General features: G+C 38.4%; 1 protein-coding gene across 10 annotated transcripts in view; it reads left to right on the top strand.

Annotated features, from left to right (window-relative positions):
- Positions 1-27343, top strand: part of PTPRD (protein tyrosine phosphatase receptor type D) — a 315163-nt gene that overhangs the window by 121508 nt on the left and 166312 nt on the right. For 4 of the 10 annotated variants that reach the window (XM_036260627.1, XM_036260626.1, XM_036260631.1 and 1 more), the window contains 3 exons: positions 5000-5133; positions 7827-7971; positions 26603-26700. In XM_036260627.1, the coding sequence (XP_036116520.1) occupies positions 5000-5133; positions 7827-7971; positions 26603-26700 (377 nt within the window). Of the gene's footprint in view, positions 1-4999; positions 5134-7826; positions 7972-11162; positions 11469-12355; positions 12550-14642; positions 14670-18367; positions 18486-25570; positions 26159-26599; positions 26701-27343 lie in introns of all 10 variants that reach the window. The other 6 variants (XM_036260625.1, XM_036260624.1, XM_036260623.1 and 3 more) reach the window with 4 other exon arrangements.

Below are 27343 nucleotides of genomic sequence, written 5' to 3'. Positions count from 1 at the left end.
TCAAGTACTTGTTTTGTCAATGATATATCTGCGGCACTTACAAATCAGACTCCTTGTTTTGAATTTTGTTTTACTACCACTATGATTCTGGCTGTGGCTTTTATTGCCCCCCCCCCTTTAAATCGCTTATCAATATGTTAGATACACACATTTTGAAATATGTACCTTATTAAAGTACTAGATATTTTAGCAATACTGGGCTTTCTCGTCTCTTTGGTGATATTTCATGTTTATAGATGGCTAGATGAAATGTTTGTTTAGCCATTTCATATATGCTAACCTTTTTCTCTTTAGAAATATGCCCTACATTATTCTCAAGTATTGATCTCTTTCAACATTAACAGCATTTTAGATGATATACAGATTTTTTGTCATTTCTTGTGTAGTCTCTATTCTCTGTCTTTGAGTTGCCTTCAGACAATTATTTAGAGTATAATAGTACTACTGCTCAAACACTTTATTTTTAATCTTAATTTTGGGAGTTGATAGCTCTTTTTTTTTTTCTTTTTTAATCCTCACCCGAGGACATTTTTCCCATTTTTTTGTTCAGGTAGAGTGGGAGGGAGAGAGAGGAACATCGACGTGAAGGGACACATCGAGTGGCTGCCACCCGCACGACCGACCAGGGCCGGGGACAAACTGCAACCGAGGTACGTGCCCTTAGCGGGAACCGAACCCGGGTCTCTCAGGACCGCAGGTCGACGCTCTAACTGCTGAGCCAAACCGGCCAGGGCTGATAGCTCATTTTTTATATTTCCTTTTGGACATTAAATAAGTAAATCAAGAAGAATATAACACCAACACCACTGTACAGAATATACGGATTTCTTATATATAATTTTAAAGAAAAATTTCTAGTTTCATTTTTTTCTTTTTACACCTAAATTCTAATTTGGTTTATGGTCAATATCATCACATTTCCTTTTTTTTATGTGGAATAATTGCACATAAGTTTCTGGATGTTTGTTTTTCACTCTGAACTTCATTTTCCCATAAAATTTATGTTCAGGGAATTGGTAAGGGAAATGCTACAACAGAGAAAAGTTCTTAAGTAAAATAAAATAGACATTGACAAACAAGAAGTGAATGCTAGTAAGTCTGAGGTATAAAGACTGAGAACATTAAAAATGTTACAAAAATGTGTGTTTGTGTAGGGGGGCATAAAGCACAAATATTAACTTTTCTTATTAAGAACCTCTGTAGCCACAATATTTGATATAAAATTTCATTTGACAGATGATAAAGCATTCACTATTTCTCTAAGAGAGAAAATAGAGATGACAGTTTGGAGTCCCCAAGTGTTTTTCATATACATAGATTATCATCATTAGGACAGATGTGTTTGGGGAATATAACAAAATAAATCCAGCCCTGGCCGGTTTTTCTCAGTGGTTAGACCAAAGAGCCGCAGGTTCAATTCCAGTCAAGGGCACGTACCTCGGTTGCAGTTCGTCCCGGGCCCTGGTTAGGGTCGTGTAGGAGGCAGCCAGTTGATATGTCTCTCTCAAGTCAGTGTTTCTCTCTCTGTCCCTCCCTGTCTTTCTCTCTCCCTCCCACTCTGTCTGAAGATAAAAGGAAAAAAATATCCTCTAGTGAGGATTTGAACAAAAAGAATGAAATGATAATAATAAATCAATTAATTTCACAGCTTTTTTCCTTTTCCTTTGAAGCCTCAGGTTCATTGTGGTTGTTTCCACTGTGACTAAAGAAGCCCAGGGAAGCAGTAGCTGTAGGTGAACCCTCAATTCCCAGGCAGGTCTGAGTAGTGGCCCCTTAAGGCATTCATAAGCATAGATAGACCCTGATAGAATAAAAATATCTTTTAAAGCCCTTGTCCATATGCTGGGTTTCATTTAGCCCCATACAGTATTTTTTAGTAAATATCAGTTAATTTCCAGTTCTTAAAGATTGCTTTTACCTGGGAGGTTCGTTATCAACTGCTGTTGAGAAATCAGAAGCTTAGGTGGGCCCAGCGCTCTCCAGTGGAGCCCACCCGGCCTCTGCTGTCACTCTAAGTACTCTGTCTGACAGCTGGAGGCATATGTGTCTGCCACAAGCTTCACATCTATATTACATGACCCCCCAAACCAGTTCAAAAGGAGGAGATGGTGAAAACAGACGAAGAGATCCCATTACATATCAGTGTAAGAGAGTTCCTGTTAAATCCTCTGGCCATTGCTTGCATTGTTCACGAATAAAGTAGACAGTACACCCTCTGAGACTGGATGTGCCTGTTTCATTATTTAGGAGTGGGCCCCTAAGAGAACCAAACAGAGTTAGAGAATCAGATGAAGTTTGTGTCACGAAACAAGGATGAAGCATTGAGACCTACTGGGAATTTGTTCAAGACAAATGAAAAGTAAGGGAGTAAACAGTTTAAGTAAGAAGAACTTAATTAGATTTCCAAGATGTTCTCAATCAATGTCACTTCATTTATTATTAGAATTAGGCAGGGAGGAAATATGTAACAAGCAGTTATTATCCCGAGAGCAGCTCTTCAGTACTGTCTATGTTTTAGATTCTTGACAATACTGCATCTTTTTTTTTTAAATCATAGACTATTTTTTTCCTAGACCTGTGGAAGTTGGGGGAAGAAAAAAAAAAAAACTAGAGAAAAAGAAGGATTGTACCACATAGGTGGTGTGTGTGTGTGTGTGTGTGTGTATGCCTGTGTAGTTTTAAGCTGAGAAACCCTCTCATTATCTGAAAGTTAGAATCCAATCCAAATGTCCCCATCTGTGTGATAATTCTTGGCTTCCATTGTTACTGCTGCCAGTGCTTTTGGTATTTCTTTTAGAAGTAATGCATTTGCTGTTTGCCTATTTGTTTTTTATTTCCCTCTGTTTCTCCTTCTCTTGATCTTTTATCTTCTTTTGTCTCCACCTCTCAGTCTGAATGATTGTGTTAGGTCACCCACTGGGCAGGTACTTAAAAAAAAAAAAAAAAAAGAAATAATGCTGTTACCCTGTTGAGAAAGTACATTCCCGGAGGCATCAAATTAATGAGTATCTCAAGGCCTGTGATACAAAAAGGGAGAAAAGCTGATGAATGCAATTAGAAATATGAAGCACTGATTTTTGGTGGCCTTAAGCATCAGTCCAAACATGAGCATGTGCGTAAACACACACTCATATGCACACGCACACAGACTCACAGGTTAACAGAGCAGACAGTGGAATAAAATGTTAATTAAGGATCCTAGAAACTATTCTGCTAGATCCCTCTTGACTTTAATCTCTTTTTAAACAAAAGGCAATGTTTAAATCATACTAAAGAGAGAGGATTACAAAAGGGAAAAAAAGAGTAATACATTTTGTTTTTCCAAAGACCTTCTTTCTTATAAAAATGATAGTTTGAGTATTACTTAAGAAATTGATTGAATCAGCTACAAATTACATAATTGTAAAAGTTTTTGAATGTTTATGCTTTTTTTTGCCAAAAATGCAGTATATGTTCTTTCCCCCTCTGGAGTGAAGTACATATCATTGTTTTTTTTTTTTTTATTAAGTATACATTGAATTTTCTTGTAAATTTGTAGAAATATGGCCATCTGTTCAGCTTTTGCACTTTGAAACATGCCACAGTATCAGGGGTCATGATCACCATTTTTAATGGCCATCAAAGCATGGGTACCAACCAATCGGAGCAGACACTGGCCAAGAACAATGTAAGGTTATGTGTGCTAGTGATGCCCTGAAGTACTAGCCTTGTGTATAACAGATGGAGGACCTGATAGAAATCAGGTGATAACTTGGACATTGGGGTTAGTAAACTTATTTTAATATTTTATTATATTTTATTTATTTTTAAAGAGAGTAAGGGAGAGGGAGGGAGAGAGAGATAAAGACATTGATGAGAGAGAACATCGATTGGTTGCCTCCTGCATGCCCCCCACTGGAGGTTTGACCCACAATCTGGGCGTGTACCCTGACCGGGAATCGAACCGGCGACCTGTTGGTGCAAGGGTTGACACTCAACCACTGAGCCACACTGGCTAGGCAAGTAAACTTATTTTAGTGTAACATTTGAGTAAGATATTTTCAACTGGATGGATGTTTCATTTATTATTACATCTGATATAAAGCTCTTTTAAATTTCATAGGTTACATGACAAATATGAGAACTATAGAAGACCTCTATTAAATTACTATATTTCTGATACCAAGTGTATTCTATAAACTTTCATTTGTGTAAGTAATTTAGCTCCCTTTCACTAGGAACAATATTAAGTTTATATTAGGTTTAGTGTTTAAGTCATTTGAAGTCACTTAGGTATTAGAAGCAATTATTTGTCAGAGGTAGTTTTTTATCTGTCTTTCACTTTTTTTGGGGGGGGGTACATTCACCTAGCAGGAACTGAACCCAGGACTCTCTGGTCCACAGGCCAATGCTCCAACCGCTGAGCTAAACGGGCCAGGGATGTCTCTCACTTTTTAACCTCTTTCTTAACACTTAAGTTGGTAAGGAAAAAAAGTGTTGAGTGATTCTGGTTGCCTGTAGGTTTGTTAATGTAGTGAAGGTGGGACTTTATATATCTAATTGGAAATAGCTCTGCAAGTTAAATGCAGTGCTAGGGCATGCATTTTCACTTAGTTGCAAAAGAGCAGTAACTTTTATGTGTTCAGCACTTATGATTTAAGCAATCTTTATTTCAAGTGCATTATGTAAATCATCTCACTGATAATGTGCAACAATATTATGAAGTAAATAATTGTATTATTTGTAAAATTGAGAGACCGATATATTCTATGTTTGGTAGTTCTACATCTTATATAGATATTATCTCACTCAAGAACAAGGACAGTATTCATAATATTTTTCTTGAAAGAGGAAAGTGGGCTTTATATACACAAGTTTACCTGGACATTGTAAGGGGCCTAGCGCTCCATTAAGTTGTTATATATGAACACGTTTTAAAGGCTTAAGCAGATGCACTAATGAAAGAAGAAGGAATATTTATGGTGATGGTAAGCTCATTCCTTTGCCTCCTTGTTTTTAGTACCAGGGCAGCCACTAAACTTCAAAGCAGAACCTGAGTCTGAAACGAGTATTTTGCTTTCTTGGACACCCCCACGTTCGGACACCATCGCCAACTATGAGCTGGTCTACAAAGATGGGGAGCCTGGAGAGGAGGTAGGGCCGTGCTTCTCGCCTTTGGAATCAGTCACTACACTCAGGTGCTGCTGTACTTTGGGGAGATATGTATAGAGGGCTTTGGTAGAAAATTGGTATTTATTAAAAGAGACACTTGACCAAAAAACCAGAAAAGGTATTTGGAAACTTGCTGGGGGGAGGGGTGAAACCAAACAAAACAGTTGTTTCCATGTTGGAACTGTTTTCTTTTCAAGTTTCCAAGTTACTAATGGAAATATCAGGTTATAAAATAGTATACCCCGTGAGACTTGGTGACTTACATTTTTCTCTTCTGCATTAAAGTACTTGGCTCACTATAGACATAAAACTAAATAAGCTCCATGGCTTTGAGTAGATGAATTTGTTCAAACTGGTTTGAGAGAAAGTTGCCCCAAAGCAAATGTTATTTGTATGCCAGAAAGTATGATATGAATGTGAGCATATATAAAGTTTGAAAATATGCAAATAAAGTAACAGTAGATTGCAGAGGCTGGGAATTGTTGATAGTCACTGATAAGAAAAAAACCCAACAGAATAATATACATACATTAATAGGCAGTGTGCTAAGGGTCTCACATATATTAACTCATCCTTACAGTAGTGCTATGGATCAGCCTCTGTATTTGTCTGTTTCACATATCACAAAATGGAGGTACAGGAAAAAGTTAAATAATCATCCCAAGTCTCATGCTACTGAGTGGCAGAACTAGAATTTGAATCTAGGCAGTCAGTCTCCAGAATCTTTCTTTTTTTAAAAAACTTACAGCAACCAGAGGACTGGTTAATTTAATTTAATTTATTTTTATTTTTTCAATCCTCACCCGAGGACTTTTTTTTTCCAATTGATCTTGAGAGAGAGAGAGAGAGAGGGATCGACATGAGAGAGACACATCGAGCAAACGAGATACGTGTCCTTGACCAGAATCAAACCCGTGACTCATTAGTCCATGGACTGACACTACCGCTGAGCCAAACTGACCAGGACCAGAATCTGTTTTCTTAACCATAGAGTACACTGTCTCTCGGGTATACCTTGAATAGATTATAGAAAGTTATTAAGATACACCTGACATTTTCAGAAAGGGAATATATTATAGTAATGGATATGTGTCTTTTGTTGTTATAAATTCCAGCAGGGAACATTTGGACAAAATGTTAATAAAACTGTACATGAAAGTTCAATCCACACGAGCCATTTATTTTACCTCTTAGCATTTTCTGTCTCAAAAAGATCTTTACAATGCTAAACGGCCCCTGTGATCTAACAAGGAATACCTTTTCTAAACTCTCACCTACTAAATTAACTATTATTAATTAACTTGTTGGCCATCATTTTGTATGCTACCATAAATTAATTTTTACTTCAAATTTCTATTTTATTACATCTGTTGGAATTGAGAGAGAATCTCCAAAGACCAAGTTCTCAATGCAATCCTTTAGATTTAGCTAACAAAGTCAATATAAGTGATATAATTTGAATGCAGATATAACTTAAAACACTCATATTACAACTACTTGTATTTCTAATAAGATATAAATCAGCATTATATTATTTGAAATCTCTACCACTACCCAACATAGAAACCAATATAGTAAAAACAGCAAAGAGAGTAGCTGGTTTTTGAGAATGCTAATGTTGGCACACCTACTCTACTTTACAATAGCTTATTTAGGGAATACTTTTTTTTTCTTGTTTGGTATATCTTAAAATTTTAAAAGCTTTTGTATTTGCAAGCTAGAACACCCAAGGGATTTTTTCTCTTATTTTATATTTGTATTTCTTTTGACTGATTTCTGTTTGTGTGATTAGCAAACAATATGTAATAAAAAGCCTAGGATTATTTATGCTATATCGGATTACACATTAGCATGTATGTTAAGGTGTACTACAAGCTAATGTTCCATCGGAGATTGACTGCCCACATAGACAGCTATATTTTTGTTAAAACGCAAAGGCAGATTTCAAGCATGAAAAGTAATGATGACATTTGATTAAAGAAACCTTATTTCAAAAGTCCTTTATGATGTTACATGTTATAGAAAAGTTTATGATTATTGTTTCTAGCTGAAGTCTCTATATTCCCAAAGAAAGCAAGTTTTAAAATTATTTCAAGCCAACCTAGATTTCATATACATTGTTCAGGTTTCTTTAGTAAGTAACATCTGATTTTTATCCCATCAGACCTTGGCAATTTGAGTTCTCTTTTATACAATCTCAAACTGTATGCCAGTTTCTGTTGTTCCTTTTGGCCATATTTTCTTTGCCCCTGTTTAGATTGCAGAAAGTCATGGCACGTGAGCCAGTCATCTGTTCAGCTGAAATTGCACATATTGAGTATACTCCACTATCAGTTTCTATTATGGACTATGTCACAGTGACCCATGTGCCTTAAGAGTAGAACACATCCACGGGTGATGGCCTCTCAATCTCCCTTTTATCCGATGCTTTTGGATAGCTGTGTGATCATTCCAAAGTTCCCTTGGCTACCCTCATTCCAGGTGCCTTATTAGTTGTAGAAACTTGCCTTTTGAATGCTGATATTTTCATTATGTAGTTCCCCTAGTAGAGTACTTGATACGCTGTTGGTCCTGCATGTGATATTTTGATGACAGGCATTGATTGTGATACAAAGTAAAAATGTTTGCCCGAATCTCAATGAAGATGACCAAATTTTTTTGTTACGTATCCACAGCAACGAATAACCATTGAGCCAGGGACATCTTACAGACTGCAAGGGCTGAAACCAAACAGCTTGTACTACTTTCGTCTGGCTGCACGTTCTCCTCAAGGCTTGGGTGCTTCCACCACTGAAATATCAGCTAGGACCATGCAGTCAAGTAGGTGTCTCTCTTTGCTTCCTTTCTGCCCTTTTTTTCACTAGGAAGTGTTGCCGGATTCTATCCCTACCAACAAACAAAGCTGCTAATTAATATGCTTCATAGTCAGTAGTCTCTGTGCTAGCAAGTGTCCAACTTTGGGGATTAGAGTACAACCATGACCTGTGTTGTTTTCAAATTTGGTACAAATAGCAGATCCCTTTCTCCCACTTTCTAAATTTGAAAGGCCTTCAGAGGAACTGAGAGATGAGAAAAATGGGTGACAGGAGTTAAATCAAGCCCCATTTCATGAATTGCAAGGGTGTAAAGCAAAAATCAGGTTGAGAACACTGCATAATAATCAGAAGAAGGCTTAGCAGACTAAAGAGGCAGCAAAAGACCAAACTGTCATCTTTTTTTAAAGTGTACAGGTTTTTACTTTGCTAACGTGTAACTCTTTATTTCAAGTATCTCTTCCTACTCAGAGAAGAGCTCAGCTCTTGTGACTAGTTTGTTATTAACTCTGCAAGTAGCACATGCGAAATTTTGGAACATTCACAGCAAATCCGTATTTGGACAAATTTAGGAACAATGGCATAATCACAAGCGCATTTGCAATCCTAAATTCTATTTTGTTTCCCCAGGTTCAATTTCTTTTGGAACTGTTACTATAAAAATAGTTGTGTTTATCACGATGGGGGTTCATTGTGTCCAGGGAAGATTGTTAAGATTGCTTTTTGTACAGTCTAATATGGGAGATTGCTTTTGATGGAAAGTTGGATGGCTTATAATACTATTTTCTCTTTATTAGTAAGTTTATATAATTACTCTATTAAACCATTTACTTTGAGTTGAATAGTTCTAAGGAGTTATTTCCTTAGATTTTAAAATATTTTACAAGTGATTTTGATATATTGACATGCAATAGATAAGAATAATATACACATGCATTAAATTTTGTAAAGAGGATGCTATATTGACCTAATACTTAGACCTACCAAAAAACATAGTTTATATATTTTAAAAGATGAATTTTCTTTCATATAAACAAGTCTTTCATATTTCATTCTTCTGTAGAAATTTGACATTTTTTTCAGGGTTCTTTTGATAATACAAATCATATTCTTCCCTTTTCTCAAAACATGATCATTGTATGAAAAGTATTAGGAGCCTTGCTTAATCCATTAGTGATTATAGCTTATTCCCATAAAATTTTCTTTCTCTTTGAACCTGAATCATGTAAATGCAGTTTTGTACATCTGCTTTGAATTCTAGCCAGGCTGATAAGTAATATTGTAGAAGATAATTCTTAAAATCAGATATTTAATTAAAAGGAATGTGACATGCTTTAATACTGTATTTTGCATGGTTTACAAACAGCTTTTTTGCATACTTACATACATATGTACTTACATAGAGACAGAATGGACTTTTTATAACCACACCAAAATCTTATTTTTCTTTATTTACTAAAATAAAAATTTCAAATGGAGTTGAATATACTCAAAGAATAGGTCTGAAGGTAGCAAAGTTATAAAAACCAAATCAGCTTTTTAAAAACAATTACAAATGAATCCTTGCTGTTATATGAATAACTAAATTGATTATGAATAATCATGATGCATTTAAAATAGTTTTATAATTTGAAATGTAAGTTTTTATAGTCAGAATCAATAAAAAAGATATTCTAGTGATTTTACAAATCTTATTTCAAATTTATGAGGCTTTAATGAGAATTTTCTTTTTGTCAGCACAGGGAGCTTTTCTTGATTGAGTGTAATGAAAAACACAAGACATGTAAAGACTGATAATTCTCCAAACGATTTAATAAACCTGACACTACATAAGATTAAGAACCACAGTGTCAGACTGCATGTTCAAATACAAAAAAGATAAATAAATTACTTATTGTACTATAGACACTGCCTTAAAATATATATGTATGTATTTATGTATGTCTTATCCCATTTGTTTGTTTTTTAGGAACATATCTTGTTAACTTTAAATATAATTTATGATAACACTTGCATTGGTCTTTACTGCTTTTTAATTTTTTCAAGTAGTGATGTGCTTGATTAATTTAGTGAAAAATAATTGCTCAGAAGGTGACCGGTTTATTTTAGAATGGGCAATAAGAAAGTTTCTGTTAACTTTTTTTCAACCCTACTTTATATGAATAATTGTGTAGAGCATGAAAGGAATTATGTACAAAAATCAAAAATAAGTCATACCTTTTCTAGATGTCTCTCAGGTTTTTCTTTAAAACAGTTCTTTTTAATGGCTATGTTATTGACATTTTGTAAGGGATAGATGATTATTATTGATTTTACCAAAATTTGCTGGTGGAATCTAATTTTTCACTAGCAATGGTGTCTCAAGAAGAGTTATAATTTTTTAAAAAGCTGAAAGCTGATATAGGGTAAGTACAAGTTACAGTCAGAATCAACAAGCCTGACATTGCTCTCGGGTAGGTAAATCTTGGACTATGCCTCTTCATCCTTTATTGATTCTGCATGCTCGCTGTCTATGGGCTATGATCAATGTTAGGTTAAAGCTTTTCATTGAAACTGGTCAGGCATAATCAGTTTCTCAGATAGTCAAAGGGGAACGCTTTTATGTTTTGGGGGCTTTTATTTCTTTCCTTTAAAAAAAATTGGAATTGGTGGAAGGGTATCAGTAGTTATTGCAGTCTTTCACACTTAAGAATGCTTTCACAAATGGATACTGTATATGGATCACCCTCGTTCTAGAATGTAGAAATGAAAGCTTGAAAGAGCATTTGTGAAGCATCACCAAGATGCTCATTAATACATCTTTTAGTATTTGCAGTTTTACTGAACATAGGGCTGTACAGTAGGGCTGGGGAATACTGAGGGATTGGTTTAGAAGAAGAATTTAATTTGCAGGTAGGTAATCTTATTGGAGGCTCTATTATCTCAAGGTTTCATGTTCATATATTCCCCCCATCCATTATTTAACATTTATGTTCGGTCATTTATTCATTTATTTTTTGGTTTATTCATAATGACTAAGCCAAGGTACATGATTTATTTTTTAAAAATTTATTTTAAGTTTCAAAGCCTTAGTTTTGTTTCATTGCCCTTAATGTTCGTTTATTTATTTTTGCCTTTTCTTTTGTTTTATCATTTTTTTTTTTCCAACCACTCCTGTCCTTTCACTCAAACCTTCCTTTAACTCACTACCAAAATAAGAGCCGTCAGCTCCTCCTCAAGACATTAGTTGTACCAGCCCAAGTTCCACTAGTATTTTGGTAAGTTGGCAACCTCCACCAGTGGAAAAACAGAATGGCATTATTACTGAATACTCCATCAAGTACACCGCAGTGGATGGAGAAGATGACAAACCCCACGAGATTTTGGGAATTCCTTCGGACACTTCCAAATACCTTTTGGAACAGCTGGAAAAATGGACTGAGTACCGGATCACTGTGACAGCCCACACAGATGTCGGCCCCGGCCCCGAGAGCTTGTCCGTGTTGATTCGAACCGATGAAGATGGTATGTTGCCTCTGCTACGTCCGTTTGCTCCCTCTGACACAGTCTTGGTCTGCTGTCTTTTGATAGGCTAACAGTAATCCGTTTTTCTCTGCTCATCTTTTTATCCAACATCGCTCTAACGTCAATTTTTTGCCAAAGACCTACCTTTGCTACAGCCTGGCATTTTTTTGTTGTTGTTGTTTCCTTTCAATCTCAACACAGTAATTTGCTTCCCTTTAAAAGAACAGTTTGCTCCTATGACCTTGCAATCCAGGCTCTTCCTCTGTGCCTTCATCTAAAATCTTCTGCATTTTTCTTGGCTCTTTGCAGTCACTTCTTTTACATTTTGAAGTTAACTTTTAAAAAACAGCCTTCTTATCTTCTTGTTTCCTTTTTTGTCTTGCATATTTCAGAAGCACTGATGCTCGACATTTAAGTTTTGGCATTTGTTGTATGGAATACCTTTGATATGAGAAAAAAAGAAGAAAATTCATATAATCAAGAATCTTTTTATTTTTTTCTGCTAAAAAGAAACCTTTAAAAAACACACAGCAATCAACAACCAGTTTTTGTTATTATTTCAATGCTATATCTCTTTGTGCTTTAATGCTTTGAACCTCAAAGCATCTTCCTTGGCTTTTGTACATTTTTTACATGTTTTTCTATTTCTCTGATACTCTTTTTTTCTTCCATACTTTTTTTTGGCATCGGTCATGTTTTTTGATCTTTTCTTAAAAGGTAGAGCAGATTGGTTGAGCATTTTCATTGGTTGAAAATGTTTGTATTCCAAAAGGAAAAATAGTGGGTCTGCCCATTTTTTTAAAAAAGAAAAAAAAAAAAAAAGAAAATGCTCTGACTGGGTGGGACAAGTGCCTATAATTTTCTTTTATCCGATGATGTTGTTCCAGTTCCTAGTGGTCCTCCTCGCAAAGTCGAGGTAGAGGCTGTCAACTCAACATCTGTTAAAGTCACATGGCGCTCACCTGTGCCCAATAAGCAGCATGGCCAGATAAGAGGATACCAGGTGCATTATGTGAAGATGGAAAACGGTGAGCCCAAGGGCCAGCCCATGCTGAAGGATGTCATGCTGGCCGACGCACAGGTAAGCCTCTGATTACGTACCTATGTTTCTAGGTGATGCTGTTTTTTAGTTTGTCTCTTGAAATGGGCCCCATTTATTTTTTTTTTTATATATATTTTAAAAGCCCTGCACAAAATTTTTGTTTCTAAAGCACATGGTATGCATATACCTTCTCAATCAGAGGTGCCATCAAGGGAGGAAATAAATGGTAGTGAAAATAACATGCTAACTGTTTTCTTCAAATACAGATATTCAGCTCTCTAAAGCTATATCTGAGTTTGCCTTTCTGACTTCCAAAAAATTGATTTAATCAAATCAAGGGGAAGAATTCTCAGAAGCAATTTTGCTGATAGCATCTACTTTCTGCCATATTAAAACTACATAAAATTAAATTGACCTAATTTAAAACATAAGACTTCTCCTGTTGAAGAAAAGATACTCTTTTTTTTTTTGGAAAAATGTATCCAGCGAGTATATTATTTAGACCTTCTTTATTAAATTACATAGTTGATAAAAAGGATTTTCATTTCCCAGAAAATGAAGATAATGACCATGATCAAAATGAGAGTTTTCCAGAGAATCAATGGGATCCCTACGTTGAGCCAGGTTAAAAGTTTTTAGTCAGTCGAGTATGTGAGGAATGGGTCTTAAGGCAGTGATCACAACTGTGTAGTCATAACATGGTTTTGTAATCAGGTGTTTAAAACAGAGAGTTACTTTTTGCATAAATTCATGGTGATTCAAAGATAGTACCATAACAAATTCATATGTCATGTTTTTCTAAAAGGGAGAGGGCGCTTTTAATCAGTATCTGCCCTGCTGGGGATTATATATAACCCGTGGGCTAGTTTATCTATGCCTGGTCCCCTAGAGATGGGATATTATGAATAGGGAAGGGCTTTGATTGTCCAGCACATTGGTAGCTGGGCATGGCAGTGGATGATATTTCTGAACATTTGAAACATGTCAATATAAAATTTCTTGTTTTATATGAAAGTCAGTAAGATGATGAACCAAGTTGTGAATTGCTGCTCCAGGTGGCCAAGTTTTGCATCTTTGTCTCAATGAAAATAAGAGGGCAAATAAATATCCCTGTGGCTCTAAGGAAAGTATTTATCCAAAGCCTTGATATAATCAACTGACAAAGATGCTTTTGTTTGCTTCCATTTCGAAACATTCAAATAAAGGGAGCTGGACTGGTGGCTAACTTATCTACCTTGAATCCAGTCGTATGGTTTTGGTTTAGAGGCCACTTCTGTAGATGTGGTTGGAGATTCATTGTGTCCCTTTGATCTGGAAAAGGAGCATTGACTTGCCTTTTCAAATATTTAATTTGTACTACATGTAAAATAGAATAGAATGTTCTGATAATATAAAATAAAGCCATCAGTGTTTATGTTTTATTTTGTAAGTCTGCATTTGTGAAAAAGAAATGGATGAGATCATCATACTTTGATGTTCTTAGAGAATATTACATTATAGAAGTGTAATTCTGTTGCTGTTTTCATTAGGAACATGGTAGCTAATAGAATTATATAATACCAAAATTTCCTTAAATGCCACTCGATCTTTGTTTTTTTTCCTTCTCTTCTACTTTGGCTTTTCTTTATTAATTTGCTGATTTCCCCTGTGATTTTCTTTCTTTCTTTTTTTCCCATTTCATGTTTTCTTTTTAAATATTCATTGAAATATCATTACGTCTCGCAGGGCTTCACCAGGACTATAGGATTTCAATATTGCCAAGATATATCCATCTTAATAGTGACTTGAATTGACTATGTAACTTAAGGAAAAACTTTAAATAAACGTCGCAAAGTAGTGTGCATCAGCTGTTTGCTGTGCCTTCTTGGTTTATTCCAGTGGAAAATTAGGAAAATGAGTTGTGTTAGCGGTAACAATGCAGAGCACAGTTACCTTTGACCTTTCAGGTGGGAACGAAGGTGGCAGCATGACACACTTACACTCTTTGGAGTTTGTGCACATTGCTCCAGTTGCTTTTTTTTGTTTGATTTTTTTAAGCTAACAAGGACACCATTGCCTTTATCAGGCTACAAATTTCTCTTCATTTCTTTTTATTTTGTTCCTCCCTCCCCAACCTTCTTAATCTCAATCAGTGGGAATTTGATGATACTACTGAACATGTGAGTAATTTTTTACTGCTTTGTCAAAACAGATTGTACATGCTTATTTTATTTTATTTTTTCTGATCCTCCTCTGTCACATATTTGTGATATGTCGTCACTGTTTGGATGCATGAACTAACACATTATTTTTTTCAATATCTTCACTACATGGTACACTTCTTGTTTTGGTTTTGTTCTGTGAAACTGGCATGGTACTGCTGACTGCCTGAGAAATATCATGTGCTCATGTTATTGCGGTGGCTGCTACTAACTCTGCCTTGGGACGCGGTAGAGGAGGCATGCTGTACGGGGAGGCACTGCAGACCCCAGGCGGCGAGGCGTGTGTAGGCTGTGCGGAAATCCTGCTGCAGGGTCACGTGTTCAGTGGACCACAGGCCGTGGACCTGGCGCTAATGCACTCTCTCTAGAAACGGCAATGCTCTGCTCTACCCATACGAATTTGAGTGAACTTGAATGAGTCACGTCAAGAAGCAGAAAGCATCCCACTGAGGGAGGGAGTGTTAAGATTGGAATGAGTGGGTTGTGGTATTTATGGAGAGCTTCTTGGACATGAGGCACTGTGGAGGATACACGACGTGACACCTGCCTTCTAAGTGCTTACAGTCTAGGTGGCCAGGAAGGATGGAAAGTTCAGAAAAGTTTCGTAAAGTACAATATACATGATAGCATCAATCCGTGTGTAATTAGTTAGTAAATGAGTGACAATGTCAGTAAGAGCTATGCGGTTAGGGACAGTAGACCAGGAGGTCAGTAGAGGTCTGAAAACTTAAAGGATAAAAGGATAAGTAGGGATTGAAGAGGTAAAGGTGCGTGCGTGTGTATGTGTCTGTGTGTGTGTGTGTGCGTGTGCGTGTGTATCTGTGTCTGTGTGTACCTGCATGCTGGGAAGTTGGATGGGAACACCTTTTGCAGAGGTGAGCACAGCCGAAGCAGACATTGAGGCAGTCAAGAGTGTGATATAGTCAGGGGACAGTGAGCTTGCCAATTTGACAGAAGTAAAAGGTTTGGGTTAGTAAGGTACAGCTAAATATAGCTGAGAAATAAGTTTAGTATAATGAAAAATTATTAGTATAACGGTGTTTTATAAACTTCTTTGACCACAACTCATCGTAAGAAGTGCATTATATGTCATGACCACTGCATATGTTTAAAAAAAAGTTTCTCAAAACAATACCTGACCTTTAAATATATGTAAAGTTTAATATTCAAGTATACTCTTTTTTTTAATGCTGGTCATGACTGACTAAATTGATTTTGTGACTTACTGATTGGGTCATTACCTGCACACTTAGTGGAGAGATTATAAAGAAGAAAGATAGTAAACAGGGAAACAAACAGAAAGAGCTCTTTGACTGAGGTAGCCATGCAGTGATAAAAAGTGAACCGAGTCGAGGCAGCAGAAATGGAAAAAGGGATAGTTATGATCAATATTTTAAAGAATTGACAAAACCTTGCCGACTGGCTGAGAATTTGAGGAAGAAAAAGTGATCAAAGTGTCGCTTCTGCATTTTGAAGATGCTCCACTATTCATTAAAACACGGGAGTAAGGAGCGGAGTCTGCTTCTGGGAATGACATTTAAGCTTCAGTTAAGCCAACCTTGAGGTAGCACATGACAGTTGAAGGAAAATGCCCAGCGGATGTTTCCAGTGTATATACCACTGGAACCCCAGTGGAAGTCAGGGTTGGAAGAATTTAAGATAGAGGCAGAGAAAAGCTTTTAAGGTTTGGAAATGGATACAATTGTATGGCTTTAAAAAACATGTTTTTTTATTAGAAAGAAATGCAGAAGACCAGTGATTGTTACAGAACATCCAATAATGCTAACTTTTAACAGGCAAGGGGCAGGAAGTCAGTGGAGCTGGGGATGGAAAAGACAGAGAGAGTGTAGAACTGTGGCCTTGATATCAGCCACACTAACCCACAGAGGGTACGGCAACCACCCAGGACGTACAGCCACAGCGTAAAGGTGTGGTGTGAGCCAGGTGGTGTGTAGCCAGCTGAGATGATACTGCCACAAAGGGCTCGACCAATTTCAAGTTGCACTGTTTATATTATCTTATTACAACCTGTGCTAGAAAAAGGACACGTAGTTAACCTAGTTGTATAAATGAGAAACTGGTACAAGGTGCAGAGTCTATAAACCAAGCCCTGCTGCCTTTTCCTCCTCGCCTTGCCTTCTCGCAGCGGCAATCCAATGGCGGGGGAGGGGGACATTGCAAACAACAGTGTTGTCATTTACCCATCATGATTTTTGGAACAGCAATTGTCTGCTGCAGTTTAAAATGTTCTTTTATGTGGTGCCCTTAGTTTTTATATTCTCTGTAATGTTAGTAAAACCATTCCAAGTTCCTGAAAATAAATTTTCTCTCCCAACTTTTCCATTCATCTGGCAGAATAGTATTCCCAGTGGCTCTTCAAGATGGTATCTGAAATTCTTGAACTTCCACACTGATGATACTCCTACGTTTTTGAGAAAAGCACATTGTAAAAACTGGCATATTTGGGATCAGATTCAACAATTGAGTTCTGTGGTGCCCATCACAGCCTTACACAGAAAAATCCTGCTGTTCACACAATCCAACCCATTCACTGAACTCGCACTTGCCTGGTCTTTAGATATAGAAAACGATGACATTGTATGATTTAAATTTATCACACTTAATCTGAAAACAGCTGGACCAAAAATCTGAAAGGGGTATTTTTGTATTGCTGTGTGTGTGTGTGTGTGTGTGTGTGTGTGTGTGTAACTGTAAAGAAAAACACCAGGACAAATTAATAGCACGATCCAAAGAATCGTGTAACCTCCAGTTTGGAAGAACAAGTCTCTGATTTTCTAGGCATAATAACTATCACAGCTTTGGGCTCTTACTAAGAGAAAACGGAGAGTTTTGATAAATCGTGGGTTATACTTAACATTTTCTAAACAATCAGAATTAGTTGAACACATATTGGTGACGTGGTAGAACAAGTCTTATTCTTTGGTTGGAGATGAGCAGAAGCTTCCCCTTAGTGTGTAAGCATTATAGTTCATAGTCTACACAGTTAAACCAATCATATGTTTCCTGAGTCCCAAGAAACTTCTCTGGCTCTCAGATGTCTAGGTCCAACAGATCAGCCATTTGGCACGATACTTCCATGGTGATAAAACAGACTGTGTTGGCATCAGCCCCAGCCTGTGGGGCAGGCTGTAGTGGGTGCCCATGGAGAGCTTCTGGCATGAAATAACAGCTAGTTCATGGACTGCTCAGTAGGAGCCAGGCATAGTTCTAATCATTTACCTGATGTATGGCCCATTCAATCCTCCAGTTATCCTATGGAGTTTTAGCATCCCTACTTTCACATGGGAAACTGAGGCACAGAGGGGTAAACACATACACCCCGGATCACCAAGCTAATAAATAAGGGAAAGCAGGTTTCCATTGAAGAATTCAGGAAGTCTGGCTCCAGGCTTTATGTTTTTAATTACTTTCCCTTAGAGCTGCCTCTTAGGAGGGCTGACCCCACTCCAGTGTCAGCATGGAAACAGATCATCCACAGCATGAGCTGCAGGCATGACACTTCCAGTGCATGGCATGGCTGCAGGGGGAATGTTCAAGCATGCACAGAGATGAAAACGGATGCCTTGCTCCCCCTTTCCCCCCGCCGGCCTTCAGAGCATGGTTTGAATCAGTGTCATTCTACTGTGTCATTTCAGGACATGATTATTTCTGGGCTCCAGCCGGAAACGTCCTACTCCCTCACCGTCACAGCCTACACCACCAAAGGGGACGGTGCACGCAGCAAGCCCAAGCTGGTGTCCACCACAGGAGCAGGTAACCAGTCTGTGCATCTATGTACCTTGAACATCTTTTGGGTGACAGTGATACTCATTTTCCAAATGGGATGGGTGGCTTCTAACGGGGAGGGGGAAATAAACTGTGGTCAACTGTTTGTTTGTTTGTTTCTATATTAGCAGAAAAGATAAAGGGAACATAATTTGCTCAGATGTTTCAGTCATTTAACACACATTTTTTGGAGCATCTATTAGGTGCCAGGCACTATTCCCATTACTGGCATACATCAGTCAGTGAAATAGACTCTGCCCTCCTGAAATTTATCTTCTGACCAGGACTAGCTAATTAACAAGTGAGCAAATCAGTATGCAAGAAAATGTCAGTGAGTGACAAACTGAAAAATAAAGGTGTGTTGACGTAAGCATCGGGCAGCCCCTTGGGGTTATTTTGGGGAGAGCCCCTGGAGGTTTCCGTGAGGTGGGGCATTTGAGCAGAGGCTTGAAGGGTGTGAAGGAACAGGTCCCCAGGAGGTGCAGAGGGCACATCCTCTAGGTAGGAAAGTCACCCAACAGCTTCAAACTCTCCCAACAACAAACCCTGCTTGAAGAGCCGCCGTCTGGAACTAGGTGTTGACTTCATTTTATTTTTTGACATTTTCCCCTCACCCCTTGCCCTGGGGATTCTAAGGAGGACAAATGGCACACACACAAAAAAAAAAAAAAAGAAAAAAGAAAAAAATGGGGAAGGAATAAGAATGTAGAAGAGCCAAAGGCTAAATGTCAGGTTGCTCTGGCTGAAGAACGGTGCTTGGGGCTCTTTAGGGTTACGTTGGTGGGGCACAGTGGGAAAAGTCGGCGTGAAGGAAGACCTGGCATTGTAAAAACAATAAGTTAAGAGGTAACCACAAAGGCATTCTCCTCTGGTCCTTTTCCATAGAAATCTCCTCTGGAACATTTAGACAGGGATTTGATTTACTCCTCCGAAATCACTTCTCACATAACGTTGTAGGAACACACCTCCACGTAAGGCATAAAGCAGAGAACAGCTGTGATGGTGAGGACCCTCCCGGGTGCCATGCTCACTGCCAGTTTTGTCTAAATGTCATAAGATGTGCCTCACTCACCTCCTGCCACCTGGAACCGCCTCAAGCCGCATGATTACAGATGGCAGCATTCCTTCAAGACAGCCTTCTGGACATGTGCTGTGTGTGTAAGAATACCATTGTGTTAAGCTCAGTTATTGCCATGGATAGGAGACACATGTTAAATTGGGCCACACTGACTGTCTTGCTGTGGAACCAGCCTTTATTTGAATATAGACAACCAATTTTGAAGTTTAATCTCAAAATGAAGACAATACATCTACTTCACCCATATTTATGACTATCTTAATAAACTTGCAGTGTCTTACATGAAGCACCAAACTCCCATTTCCATGAGATGGGGGTCTTATAATGAGGAGGAAAAAGTATAGCCAAAGGGTGTGGGGTCCTAGAGAAAGGAATACTATTGTCTATTTTATTTTATCTTTTTAATATATATATATATGTTTTTATTGATTTTAGAGAGAGAGGGAGGGAGAGAGATGGAAACATCGATGAGAGAGAACATCAACTGGCTGCCTCCTGCATGCCCCCCACTGGGGATTGGCCCCACAACCTGGGCATGTGCCCTGACCAGGGATCAAACCAGTGACCTCTTGGTGCCTGGGTTGACCCTCAACCACTGAGCCACACTGGCCGGACAATAGTGTCTGTTTTAGGTCTGTTTTATTTATTTATTTCTTTTTTTCTTTTTTTTCTTTTTTATCCTCACCCGAGGATATTTTTCCATTTTTTGTACAGATAGAGTGGGAGGGAGAGAGAGGAAGGGAGAGAGAAAGAGAAACATCGACGTGAAGGGACACATCGAGTGGCTGCCACCCGCATGACCAACCAGGGCCGGGGACAAACTGCAACCGAAGTACATGTCCTTAGCGGGAACCGAACCCGGGTCTCTCCGGACCGCAGGCCGACGCTCTAACCGCTGAGCCAAACAGGCCAGGGCTGTTTTAGGTCTGTTTTAAAGACCAGCTTACCACTTTTAGTTACTATGGAGAAAATTATTTAAAACTGTCAATCTTATTTATATATAGACTCAGTTTGGAGTTTTCATTTATAATTTCAGATCTTTATTAATCAGTGAAGACTTAGGTATTCAGGTAGGAAATATTTATAATTTAGATGTGTGAACATTTGTTTTCTTGAGACCTTCCCACTGAACCCGGGTTGGAGTTGGGAGCATCCAGATTTATAATACCTTTTACAGAAAATCTGTAGTTTTCTTTGCCACCAACCTACTAGTTAAAAAGCATTCCCCAGTCATGGTTTGTCCCCAGGTAATCAGTGAACTCATTACTTTTTGTTTTTGTATACTATTACAAAAAATCCTTATATTTATGTGACTATGAAGAATTATTGAATGTATCTGAATATGCGAGCTTCTAATAAACCACCATTATAAGTGTATTTAGTAATTGCCCCCATGGAGAATTCAGGAATTCTCATGAAATTTTATTTTAATCGTAAAATTCCTGATTGTGGGCTACATGTATGTATAGTACGTTATTCCTAAAATCTGCGAACAGTCATATCTTTGAGACAGAATGTTCTGGCTGTAAGTTAGGCAGTTGTGTAAGGTGCAGGCAGCCAGAGGGGTGCCTTGACGATGTCGGCATTTATGTTTCAGTGATGTTTGTAGTTTCTTTGTTAATGCTCGCATTGCTCTGCATCATACGAACTGGTCTGCTGCGTGAAGTCTTGAGATTTAAGGCCACCAGCAAAGGCATTGGTTTGAAATTTTCTGTATATTTTTACATAAATTGTACTACTGTCCTGAACAGCCATGTTTAAGGATGACAGAAAAGACAACTCTGACGGAGAATTTGGGAGCAATAGGCTTAGGCCAGCCAGTTACGATGGTTTCTTCGTAGGTGGGAGGTTACACTGAAGCTGAGTTCAGAGTCCCTGGGACTGAGGCAGCCTCGGTTGATCTCCAGTGCTTGCCATTGCTAAGTGAAGGGCAGCAACCGAAATGTATACCATTTCCGAAGTTCTAAAAAGTTCTTAATAGGGAAGAATCTAGTAAGAGAGTAAGAAGAATTTAAAAAGCGAAAGGAAGAGATTTAAATATGGGCCATCACAGAGGTTAGAGTTAGCTTATTTACTGTGCACCTGGGCTCTCTCTGCTTGTTCAACAAGTTCACTAAGACGCTACTAAAAATGACCTCCAACCGCTCTGGAGTGATTATTTAAGACTCTTTCATCTTGCCATCTCTCCAGCTCCTATGCTGGAGTAGGCAGGACCATTGAGCCTACTACTAGGTGACTTTAAACGTGGTCCAACCCTGGCTGGGTAGCTCAGGTGGTTGGAGCATTGCCCTGATACACCAAGGTGGCCAGTTCAATATCTGGTCAGGGTACAACCAAAAAATGCATGAATAATGGAACAGCAAATCCATCTCTCTCCCTTCTTTCTTCTCTGTCTCTCTTTCTCAAATCAATAAATACAAATTTTTTTGAAGTGGTCCACAAAATAACTTTAAGGTATTGGAAGTCTTGAGTCAGACTCCACATACAGTACCTCCTACTACATCTCTTCCTCCCCTCCCCCAGAGTATGCATTGATCACGGGACACAGACCCTGCATTATCCACCATTATTTTTCCACCCAGGTACCTGTGTGCCCGAGTACAAGTCTTTGCACAAAGTGAATAGATGGTACATGTTTTGTGCATAGATTTTTCGGGAAATCAGAAATGGAATGAGGCAGAAGTTAATATGTAGAGATTTGGATAATTCTTTTAAACCATATTTGCAAGGTTGTAGAACACTCCATATTCCTGTTCACTTTTTATGTTCCTCGGATGAAATGCCCAGAACCCTTACCCCAAATTGAACTCTTCTGTCCGTCACCTATTTATGGAGATTTGAGTCATTCCCTTGGTGCTGCTGGCCTCCCCTGGGCGGTACTGGGGTTCTTTCTCGGCCGCCTCAGCATTCCTTCCTTTCCCAGCTCTTTACTGGTGCATCTCTGGTGTTTCAGGACTGGTTCCCCTGTGTTCAGGCTTAGAGACACTTCTGCTGAGGGAGGGCTGCCGGCTGTAGGCCTGAATGGAGAGCAGCGGAAATGAGGGTCAGAACTGACCCTCTTCCTTCTAGAGCACCGCTTTGATCCCGAGTCCAAGCCCACAGCATACATCTCCTCAGTTAAGGGCACGCCAGCATTCCAACAAATACACAGAAAAGGCACCAGTCCAAGCTAGGCTCTGACCACAGGAGAATAATGTACATTTTTATAAGGCCAGTGTGTTTTTGTCTTAGAATTTACCGGTCCATTATATTTCTCAAAAGTGGTACCACTGCAATATTATAAAGTGAAATGCCAGATAATAAAAGCATGCTCTTATTTGGCTGGCAAATATTATTAGAATAATTGTGGTTTATAGCAAGAAGACTAAAAGTGTTTGATATATCCCCGCTTTGCATGCATCTTGTAGAAACAGTGTACATACTTCCTGTGCAGTTCCTTGGAACCAGGGTTTTAGAACATTTTTATAAACATGTATCATATAGTATATTGTATCTGAAAAATGTTGAGACTTAATAGTTCTGTTTCTGCCCAATAATTTCAACTGGATTTGTGTACTGAATGATGTATCCTCTGCTGAAAGCCCTATTTTTTCTCAGCAGAGTCTCAAGTGTTTAATCCTTGACATTGTTGACGTTTTGATGGGCAAATCATGTAAATGTTATACACACATAAAGGGAAGTTAAGGATGCCTCCCAATGTCTACCTTAAAGTGACTTTTAAAATGAAAATAATTTTAAATAAATTTAAAATAAAAATACAGTAGTGTCTCCTTATCCATAGGGGGTACATTACAAGATCCCCAGGGGATACCTGATATCAAAGATAGTACTGAACCCCATTTACACTGTATTTTCTTCTGTACATACATACCTATGATAAAGTTTAATTTATAAATTAGGCACAGTGGGAGATTCATAATAGAACAAGTTAAACAATATATTGAAATAAAACTTATGTGACTGTGCTCTCTCTCTCAAAATATCTTATTGTACTATGCTCAACTTCTTACTTTAAGGAGGCACTTGGCTGCTTCTCTGTGGCGTATCTAAACTACCAGCATTACCACTGTTTTTTTGGGGCTGTTGTGGTAACTAAATGAGGGTTGCTGGGACACAAGCACCGCAAGGCCGTGGCAGTCATTCTGATAATGGAGGTGGCTACTCAGTGACTGACCTACAGCATGGAGGCACTAGACAAAGGGATGGTTCGAGTCCCGGGCAGATGGAGTGGGGTAGCTTGAGCTTTCTTCATGGCCACTCAGAATTTGAAACTTATGAATTGTTGATTTCTGGAAGTTTTCATTTAATACTTTCGGACTATAGTTGACTACGGATAACTGAAACTGAAGAAAGCCAAACGATGGATAACGGGGGACCACTGTAAATGGAATAATTCTATTCCAATTTATGAATGGGGAGTAGTTTGAGAATTTCTTAGCTGGTTGTTAAAATCTCTGGATGTGTAATTTCCTAAGAAACAATGAGTACACAAGTTTTGATTTGGTTTGATTTGGTTCCTGGGCCAACTCTCAACAACACATGTAATAGCAATTACAAACTTCAGGAACTATTCTTCCCATACAGTATGGGTTAGCTGTGTTATATGAAGTTACCTAGCATGTGAAACAAAACTGTTACTTCATTGGTGAAGGATACGATTATCTTAATGAACTGTTCTTGGGCTACTACTGGGGTTTCAACTTTCTAAAATACATATATATATATACATCGCCGAGGTTAATAATCTATGTATTTTCTCGTCTTTCTGGTTTTGTTTATTTGTTTTATTTTTATCTGCATCCTCATCATACTGGTTTTCACTGCCAGTCTGCCGTGCGTGTACACTTTTCTTCCTTTCTGTAATCCTCCCCTTTCTATGCACTTGGCTTCATTTTGATTCTACTGGTATCTTCTTCCTCCCCTGTCTGGACTATTCCCAAAGAAGCATTAGGTTCTGTGTTGTTTGCTACTGCCCTTCTCTGTGGCTTCCAGGGATAATTGTCTCCGTTAAAAAACAATTACATTTGTAATAACCCACTGAATGAGTAGATTAGAACTTTTTACATATCTAACTTATTTAACATGAAAAGAAAATTGTGTACTTACAGGAAACTAGTCCCTTACTATAAGAGGTTAATATTTTGATTATGGATAAGTATGTTAATAAAATATTAACCTTGTGTGAAGACTTTTACATGAATTTTCTCATTTAACATTTACAACATTAGGGGGTAGGTCATAACAAACTTCTTGTTTTAAATATGAAAAACTCGATGAGGATGGCTGGCGTGAATAGTCACATACAGACAAAAAATGCAAGTTAGATCCATAGTCAGTCAAAGCAGTGTTACTTTGAACTAAGTTGTTTGTAAACTTATAAGCAACAATGCGGTATAGTTAATTGTTTGGGCTGTGGATTCAGAGAGACCTGGGTTTGTATTATACTTTTCTCACTTCTTACACATCTCACCTTGCAGTGTTCTAGCTCTCTGGGTTTCATGTTCTTATCATACAAATGAAGATAACTAGTCAGAGCATGAGTCAGGAGTAAGGAATGTAAATAAAATGAGATGTTACATGCAATGCCCTTAGCACATTGCCTGGTGCGTGGCATGCACCCAATAACTAAACATGTTATACTTGTTATTAGCTGCATCAAATAGGCTAATCTTTACTCATCCATTTCTCTATGGCATGAACCTTTGTGTGTGAAGATCTGAAACGGTGAAGATGTTAAAATATCCCCTCAAATTATCTTTTTTTAATAAGTCCTATTTTGGGTCCATTATACAATTCTACCAGTTCAGCCTACCTTAAAAGTAGGAGGAGGAGTATCTTGCCACAACGATGTACAGACTCACAGCAGGCTCAGTTATGTGTTTTTGTTTGTTTTTAATAAGAAAGGAGGATGCCTGTAGATGTTATTCCTGTTCAGCGATGACTGCAATGCGAGCATCCATGTACATCGCTCTCACCACCTCCCCATGTGCTCCAGTTCCAGGAAAGCCCCGCCTTCTGATTAGCCACACCCAGATGAACACCGCTCTCATTCAGTGGCACCCCCCAGTGGACACATTTGGACCTCTACAGGGCTACCGTCTAAAATTTGGCCGGAAGGATATGGAGCCGCTCACCACTCTTGAGTTCTCTGAGAAGGAAGATCACTTTACAGCCACAGACATCCACAAAGGCGCATCCTACGTCTTCAGGCTCTCGGCCAGAAATAAAGTGGGCTTTGGGGAGGAGATGGTGAAGGAGATCTCGGTCCCCGAAGAAGTCCCAACTGGATTCCCTCAGAACCTCCGCTCGGAAGGCACCACTTCAGCCTCCGTCCAGTTATCTTGGCAGCCCCCTGTCCTGGCAGAGAGAAATGGCATTATCACCAAGTATACCCTTCTGTACAGGGATATCAACATCCCTCTTCTTCCAATGGAGCAGCTTATTGTTCCCGCTGACACCACTCTGACACTCAGTGGCTTAAAACCAGATACCACATATGATGTAAAAGTACGTGCTCACACGAGCAAAGGGCCCGGGCCATATAGTCCCAGTGTCCAGTTCAGGACACTGCCTGTGGATCAAGGTAGGATTTGTCTGCTTATGGCCTTCCTCCTTTAAAGGAATATCGGTCTTTGGAAATCAGTATTTTGAAGCTATAAATATCTGATCGACCCATTCATATTAATAGGTTCAGCCAAAGCCAAAAGGTAAAGTATGTGAAACTTAATAAGTTTTGGATGCCTTAGATTTCAGTTATAGAGTGCCAAGCAAGTCTGGCTGACAGCACCCCCATGCAATGTCCTCAGGTAAGGAGAACACAATATAGTTGACTGAAATGGAGAGAAAGGAGAGATCTTTGTGAGGATGATGTATTTAAATGAATGCTCTAAACAGGTAGGCAAATCATACTTCTCTCTCTCGTCCAAGTAGAAAGCATCCAGCTTAAATCCTTATGGTCCATGGTGGAAAAGGACAGGTCATGGTTTTTAGGAGTAGTTTAAATACACTGTTTTTCCTTTTCCAGCAGTGTTTGCAAAAAATTTTCATGTCAAAGCAGTAATGAAGACTTCAGTGCTACTGTCTTGGGAGATTCCAGAGAATTATAATTCTGCCATGCCTTTCAAAGTAAGTTGTGTTCTACTGTGTAAGAAATCCCAGGTAAAAGTGGAGGGGGCAGTTCACCTGGATCAGTCACCTACAAAGCAAACAGGCGGCTTTGATTCTGGTACACATACTGCTCGTCTCATTTGTGGCTTTCACATCATAGACTGAGTCTGACACTTTGGCAGTGTGACCTTTCCACTCTGAGGGGGCAGGAGCTCAGACCCAGCGCTGACATTACTCTGGAGGTGACCTGTTTCCAAGTTGAACTTCTTGCCTCGAAGCTACTGTTTTTGTTTTTCCACCAGAAAGTGAGATTTGTCTAGTTTCTACCTAAGTATAATGCGATAGATTTTTAAAAATATGTTTATTGGCCTGAATTCTTTGCACATTTTAAACTCCAGTTGAGAGTTTAAACTCCATTGAGACATGCGGAGAGATGCTATGAAATAAAGAGGGGAGAAATATTTTTGAAAGTTAAAATAGATTTAGGAACAGAAATGTAAATGTTTAGAAAAAAGTGATGTGTGCAATACATTGGAAACCTAAAGCGTTCCTGCACACGTTCCATTCTGTCACATACAACTGACAAGTCAAATATTGGAAAGCTATTGTGCATTTTTTTGTGTATTTTTTGCTAGAGTTAGAAACTTGATATCATTATGCA

The sequence above is a fragment of the Molossus molossus genome, unplaced genomic scaffold, assembly GCF_014108415.1.
Source record: "Molossus molossus isolate mMolMol1 unplaced genomic scaffold, mMolMol1.p scaffold_m16_p_14, whole genome shotgun sequence".
Taxonomy (NCBI): Eukaryota; Metazoa; Chordata; class Mammalia; order Chiroptera; family Molossidae; genus Molossus; species Molossus molossus.
This window is presented reverse-complemented; position numbering and strand designations above follow the sequence as displayed.